A 7,359-nucleotide genomic window follows, 5' to 3' on the forward strand; every position below is an offset into this window, starting at 1 on the left:
TTTTTGATGAGGCCTAATTTTGTACCTAACCTGCTCTTTTCCGCATGGATCAATTTGATGTCCGCATGGATCTCATAAAAATAAGGCCTATGCCATGGACTCTGTGTCCTAGATGTATCTTGTGGTAATTTGGTAATTTTGAAAACCATACAAAATTATAAGGAGAGCTTTTAATAAGGACTATCAAAATGAGGACTTCATGAGAATTTTCTTAGGAGACCCACTTTCGGATTACATTATCGAAAATCAACCGTTAGATGTTCAGATATGCATGAGTATGTTATTTCTAAAAATTTTATTCTAAATTATTAATTGGTAAGGTACCGAACTACATCAAATTAGTGGACGAACCAAATCTGTACCTAAATCGTTCATGTTCATAAATGATAAATCACAATTATGAATGTCTTCGTTTTAGTAATTTGGAAGAAAATTTCTAATGATTTACTCATATATACATAAACATCTAAGCGTTGATCTGCGAAAATATGCTCAAAAAAATGAAAATTATATAAAAGTCCTTCTGAAGTTCTCATTTTAGTAATCCTCGTTAGAAGCCCTCACCTGAAAGATTAAAAAAAAAAGTATTAACACAATCATGTAATGCCACATTTCGTAACGAGAAGCAGAGCCAAAGAGGATGATCTCCCAAAGCGTTCGACTGTTTGCATTCCCATGAAGAAACGAAGGAAAAATTCTCATCATGGGTTTCTCCAAAGACAATCTTAAAGGCCTTCTTCTAGCTCTCCTATCAAGTGGGTTCATAGGGGCAAGCTTCATCATCAAGAAAAAAGGCCTCCGAAGAGCCGCAGCTGCTTCTGGGATCAGAGCTGGTGATTTTCTTCTTCATTTTTTTTCCTTCTCAGTTTGGTTCCTTTTCTCAAATGGCCCTGTCATTTGGTTCTGGGTTTTTGCAGGCTATGGTGGGTATTCTTATCTCTTGGAGCCTCTATGGTGGCTGGGATTGATAACAAGTAAGTTCTTACAATCTGTTATTTTGCCATTTTTGGTCAATGTTATGATCTTGTTTGGCCAAGATTGTGAATTTTTTTGGGTGTTCTTGCATTGTTAATGAGATGGCTGCTTGCTGTTTGAGTTCCATTTAAATTTTTTTTTTCTTTTTCTTTTTCATTTGAAGTGGATTAATGGTTTGCAGAATCTGTCTTGATGTATTATTATTTATGATATAGTGGTTGTGGGAGAGGTTGCGAATTTCATTGCATATGCATTTGCTCCAGCAGTGCTTGTTACCCCTCTTGGTGCATTAAGTATAATTATCAGGTAACTTCTCATGGATCACTATTGATTACATGATTGTTCGTTATCATGTAATATGATGCGGTTAGGTTTAATAACTTGAATGGTATGATGTAGTGCTGTGCTGGCTCATTTTATCCTGAAGGAGAGGTTGCACTGGCTCGGGGTTTTGGGCTGTGTAATGTGCATTTCTGGATCGGTCATAATCGTTATCCATGCACCACAGGAGCATCCTATCACCAATGTTCTTGAAATATGGAGTATGGCAACTCAACCAGGTTCGATATCAGACATTCATTTTATGTTATATTCTTTTTTCCCCCCATTCTTCCGATTTATATTATACTTCCTGGGTAATTTACAACATACTATGTGTTTCAGCTTTCATGCTTTATGTGGGCTCGGTGATTGTTCTGGTTTTCATACTAATCTTCCATTTTGTGCCACGATGTGGGCAAACAAATGTGCTAGTTTTCACTGGCATCTGTTCATTGATGGGTTCTCTATCAGTAAGTTATTACAAGCACTAGTAATCATTCTTGATTCATGTTGTAGTTTACTGACTTATTCTCATTTCAAACTATGGTGTTCTAACCTGGACAAAAGAAAATTGCTAAAATAAATTACGTATTAATACTGACTCATTTGAGATGTCACATAGCAATAAAATTTGAAGTACAAAGTTTACATATAATCCTGGTGTTGTATATACATTTCATGTTCTTGATATCATGAAATTATGCACCAATTTCATATCAATTTTGTTGTGAAGTACGGATGTTTATTGCAAAGGATTCTTTCAGTAGACTGAGTGAGTATCTGTTGCAGGCCTTGGTTGCATGGAGACAAATTTCTGTTAACACAGTTTCTCTGTCCAAATGTTTGCTTTACTGATTTCTTGTACTGAATTTTGGCTTGAAATTGATTTGTTTCAATAGCTTGGTCTACTGTAATCTTTGTTTATATTTTCATGGTTCTGCAGGTAATGAGTGTTAAAGCCCTAGGAACTGCTCTAAAATTAACTTTTGAGGGAAAGAATCAGTTAATCTATCCAGAGACATGGTTTTTTATGTTGGTTGTAACTACATGTGTCATCACTCAGATGAACTATCTGAACAAGGTTAGAATTTCTGTTTCATTGTGCATATATTAGGTATGACCAATTATTGTCTGACTGTGAGGAGTATTTACCTTCTTGCTTTTGGAATGTTCTCATGCCGTTACCCTTTTCTTCGAAAAACTTTTACTCTGCTCTATTGCTGTTCAATTATTTTCTTTTCTTTTAGCATATAAATCTGATTTGTTCTATGATGTACTGTTCTACCAATATTTTCTGACAAATTATCCTTCATTTTTTTTTTCTTTTCCTTATGCTTCTATAGATCTTAGATCTTCATGACTTGAACGAACATGAAAAGATTTTAGATTCAGATGTTTAATCCTATAACTATTTTGCTTTGCAAAGACTACTCCATGGTGAAGCATGCTCATGTTGTGCGCTTAGAAAGTTAGAAGTTATGGCCATTTTATTTTGATACCAAGAAATTCCCAGTCTGCTTCTTGGACCCTTGCTTGGGACCGGGCAACGTTTAGGAGACAGGAAACTGTAGCCAATAACAATTTAGGTGTCATTAGGGGTTCAAAACTTTGAATCATAGACATCTTGGGAGTAAACTGTGGGCCTGACAATCCTTGATAAATGCTCTTGCGGCCATTAATATACTAGTATTTGCTTTAGTTAAAAATTTCTTCATGCATTCTTCTGTCTATAAGATTTTCAAACTTTCCGTTAGGAGATCAGTCATATTATTTTGTAGTTCTTGTTGACTTTACATTTCCAGCAATTTCCTTGACCTAGGTACAGAAGCAACTCTCTAGTGACCTATGCAAAATGAAATAATAGACTGGAAAAAGTTAAAATCTTAAACTGCCTCCATTGGATCTTCACAGCTGTTTACAAATATAATTGATAATAGGGCATCTTCATGTTGTGAATAGATATGATCTTTCCACTTTCCTATATAATATTGGACGCACCTAAATTTTGATAGGAGGAACTCCTAGAAACTATAAATCAGTTCCACTCTATAACTTTGTTAAAAGTTGACAAGTACAAGCTAACAGTTATCTGACTAGAGCAGATTAGTGGATTTGAAATTGGGAGTTACAATTTTGGCCACTTTCAAGGCATTTTGTGGGTGTAAAATTTAAGTGCAACCGCATGCAGGGTTATGATGATAGTTTTTAGCTCAATTCACCCCTCCCATTGTTATATACCACTCTATCTGGTTAGGGATGTTTGGATTTTGAATGTGAAAGTTGGGGACCAAAATGGAAAAGGAGATAAGCAGCATAAGCTACAGGACTAAATTATCTAATCTTTCCATAAGTGCTACCAGAAACTAACAGCAACAACTTGATTGCGTGAATTGTAACCAAGAGGACTTGGTGTAAAATGATTAGATGTGGTAGAGGCTCTATTCTGAATGTGGAGTTATTTGACCTTGAGATGTTGTTTGCTGATAAGTGGTTATCAAGCATGATTTGTTGATAGAATTCCTCATGATTGTAAGTCAGTTAGTCAATTCTTGCCTGCAAGAATATAGTTTTGGACAAGTAATACAGGAGTCAACTTCAAAAGTGTAAACATAGCTCATTCAAAAACCAAGCACCCCCTGATAAGAGTAGTTATACGTTAAGAGCACCTGCATTTAGGTCTATTATTTTACTCTTATACTCATCATCTTTTGAGTCTCTTTGTGTCTTATAAACAATGTATTAGGTGATGGGTGTCATGAAATATGTCTTTAGCATTTAAGTGTTCTAATTTGGGTCTAATCCGTGAGTCGTGTACCCCGTTTGACGTTTAAAAAGTGATACTTTGTACCCCTTGAAAATAAGTTTATTCTTTGTCATTCGCACTGCCCATAATGCATGGGTTGACTTGGACAGTTCCGTTGCAAGACACCTTCAATTTGATGCCGGATTTTTGCAATTTCTTTAGTACTCTAATAAAACTTTTGTGCGGTTCCAAAGGTCAGAAGAGTCAGCATGTATCTTTTTTTGCTCTCGTCCAACAACTTATTGATTGCCAAGTTCCCTAGGTTACTAATGAAAGGTTTTATGTCTTTAAGTGAATTGGTGAAACCTATCCTTAAGATAATTTTAGAAATATGCTATATCAATAGTCAGTGAAGAATTCTAATGAACTGGCGTTCTGGTAATGACTTGAGTAGAAATGATCATTTTCTGAAATGTCCTGGTTTTTCTCTCATTGTTTTGTTTTAAGAGGTTTACTTCATATTACTTAACTATTCCATATGGGAGGTGTGATTTCAAACGTGGAGATTTAGTTCATGTTACGTACTGGTTGATTGTATTCTGACAATCCATTTGCACTAGAATAAGAATAAGAATAAGAAAACAGACGCATTCTACTATATTTGTCATATAAATTGTACTTTAACCGGTCATAGCCTTATTATGGAATTTGAATCCTCTCTTCTAAGTCATTGGGTCCAAATGAATATTCATAGATCATATAACATATCTGGTGGGTGTTTCAAACTATCAGAAAGATACTCGGCTCAAAAGCAAGCTCACAGATTGTAGTTATGCATCTGCTCGTATTTAAATTCGATCCAACTAATGGAGACACATAGTATCTTACAGCAAAAGATGCTCTAAATTTTTCTGTTACACATCTATGTAACATTTTTACACACGAACAATAGATAAAAAATATAATTAACTTAGACATTTAGTGTTTAGGTTCTACCTTGTTGTTCCCTTGGTTTATGAGTAATCTGCATTACAGACACACACACACACACACATCCATACATCCATCTTTATTGCATATGTATTTGTTTTTATTTGAGCGCTTTAAGGATGCTGAAACTCAGTTTTGATTTTGCAGGCTCTTGATACATTCAACACAGCTGTCGTGTCCCCCATTTATTATGTCATGTTTACGACACTGGCAATTATCGCTAGTGTCATAATGTTTAAGGTACTGAGTAGTTATTATAAGTTGCATATGTCATGGTTCTAAACCTCTTTACCAAATCTAGCTCCAATTCCAAGTTGGACTTTTGTTAATTTGATTCATTCTTAACAAAAGGCATGAAAATGGAAGGCATACATTGAAATGTAGCTCCAAAATGCTTGCCTTGTGTAGATAATTACATTTCAATTAAAATTTCAAGCAAAAGTTTTCACCCCAATTAAGAAATTCATGCTTGCTATGAGCTTAATCAAGTCTGTTAAATTTATATAGCAGCTGTGGAAGAAGATTACATTATCAGTAGTTCAGTACTGCCATCTATGTTCTATTTTTCATGGTAATAATCTAGCATTAATATTAACTTTCATGGTAATAATCTAGCATTAATATTAACCTATTAGCATAGTTAACGCTAAAATTAATCTGTAGCAAAATTAACCCCAGATATTCACTACTCTGGATCCAAGTTTATGGAAGAAAAGTTCTACGAGGGTTGTTCCACATTTGGTGGTTTAAAAACTCAGTTTCTAACACTTATAATCTAAAGCATCTCTAACATTGTCCAAATTTGGTTTCTAGGGCACTAATTGGAGAAAAGATATCCACCTAGAATACTAAGTGATCATTCTTTATAGCGGTTTACTTCCTATTCTGCTAGTAAAACCAAAAGTTCTTGATTATAGTCTTTTAATTTTTTTTATTTTTATCAGATTGTAGGTGTAGCTTGATGACTATAATTCGTGATGGAATTTGTGATTTTAGGATTGGGATGACCAAAGTGGAGGAGCGATCATATCAGAAATATGTGGCTTTATTGTTGTATTATCTGGAACCATCTTATTGCATTCAACAAAAGAATTTGAGAGAAGCTCATCCTTTAGAGGTGTGAGACCAACTGCTCTTTCACTTTCCCTTTAATTTTTCTCTACAATGATTTATTTCTTAGCAGATATGTTAAGCCTTCAATTAATTTGGGCCTCATACTTGTTGAAGTTAATGCAGGTAGCTATATGTCTGTATCCCCTTCATTATCTGCACGTCTCTGTAGTGGGAATGGAGACTCATTGAAACACGGTGAAAATGGAGGAGAGTCGTTTTCTGAGGAAATTTCATTAAGACAAGAATTGTACTAGATCACACCTTCGTGGATGATGCCATCCCATAACATGTACATACAGGAAAAGGAAAAACCAAGGTCAATCCATTCTTTCACCACTGTGCACTAAACGATTCTATACAGCCCTATTTTAGTCAATTCCACATATAAAGTGCAGGAATCACCATAAGTTGTTCAGGTAGCCTTGTTATGGGTGCTCTGTTTAGAATGGCAAGGAATGGATTGACATTGAGATTGAATATGTACACATCATGTACCGGTTGTTAAAGCGTTCTGGCTTTGAATGTAAATTTATATGGAAGCCTCATCGTACACGCATGAAGACCTGGATTTTGTTACAGCTGGATTTTACTTTGAAGATTAAGACTTGCCGGACTTTGTTCATGAAGGAGATCAAAGCCAATGAAGGAATTGAACTTGCTAAAATAGGCAATATTTTTGTGTGTTCCGGGGTGCTTTATTTTTCAGTGTTGTTTATTAGAGTTCATTTTGAGAGCGTAATAGATTCTTGCTACTGGTCGAGTTATCTTTTTATTTTTATTTTTTTTGAAGAATCAATCCATTAAAGTGTGAAAGTATGTAACTTTACACAATGACTCATCCACAATTGGGCTGTGATAAAATTGAGTCATGACTAGAAAATCCTAAAGGAATCAAACATAACCTTTGCTAGGAAAGGCTGATACTATGAGGGAAGACTTTGAAACAAACTAAAAAACCAACTTTAATTTTTTCATGTTCCCAGAGAAACCCCTTAAAAGGAAGGAGTATCCCCACGATACAACCTCCATGCCCTTCATTTTTGGAGAATTATCCACTGCAACAAAGGTCCGAGTAGTATGCTTCTTAGCCTCAATCTGCATAATGAGTTTGTGAGGTTTCAAGCTCTTGGTCTTGGGTTTTTTTTTCCCTACCGGGGGACGTCTTACCTTATACTTTTTGGCAGGTAACACCAGCAGGACACAATTCTTATTTTTTA

At 35.2% G+C, this 7,359-nt stretch overlaps 1 protein-coding gene across 3 annotated transcripts; it reads left to right on the plus strand.

Annotated features, from left to right (window-relative positions):
- The first annotated feature begins 569 nt into the window (after positions 1–569).
- LOC112168008 (probable magnesium transporter NIPA3) lies at positions 570–6,894 on the plus strand. Of its 3 annotated transcripts, none has more exons than XM_024305120.2 (9): positions 570–833; positions 918–974; positions 1,191–1,281; positions 1,375–1,535; positions 1,639–1,766; positions 2,240–2,377; positions 5,177–5,269; positions 6,026–6,146; positions 6,257–6,894. In XM_024305120.2, exons 1-9 carry the CDS (start codon positions 704–706, stop codon positions 6,394–6,396), a joined length of 1,059 nt encoding a protein of 352 aa, XP_024160888.1. In that variant the 5' UTR covers positions 570–703; the 3' UTR covers positions 6,397–6,894. The 3 variants fall into 3 exon arrangements, with proteins under 3 accessions (XP_024160888.1, XP_024160889.1, XP_024160890.1); XM_024305121.2 differs by having other exon boundaries at positions 572–833; positions 6,266–6,894; XM_024305122.2 differs by lacking the exon at positions 6,257–6,894 and having other exon boundaries at positions 573–833; positions 5,974–6,110.
- The last annotated feature ends 465 nt before the right edge of the window (positions 6,895–7,359 follow it).

This window comes from Rosa chinensis, chromosome 5, assembly GCF_002994745.2.
Source record: "Rosa chinensis cultivar Old Blush chromosome 5, RchiOBHm-V2, whole genome shotgun sequence".
NCBI lineage: Eukaryota > Viridiplantae > Streptophyta > Magnoliopsida > Rosales > Rosaceae > Rosa > Rosa chinensis.

What these genes read in the sequence shown, in the direction of transcription:
- LOC112168008 (XM_024305120.2), top strand. Translation starts at nt 704, where the DNA reads ATGGGTTTCTCCAAAGACAATCTTAAAGGCCTTCTTCTAGCTCTCCTA. An exon ending in CATTGATGGGTTCTCTATCA is followed by an intron (nt 1,767 to 2,239) that starts GTAAGTTATTAC and finishes ATGGTTCTGCAG; the next exon opens with GTAATGAGTGTTAAAGCCCT. An exon ending in AGATGAACTATCTGAACAAG is followed by an intron (nt 2,378 to 5,176) that starts GTTAGAATTTCT and finishes TTGATTTTGCAG; the next exon opens with GCTCTTGATACATTCAACAC.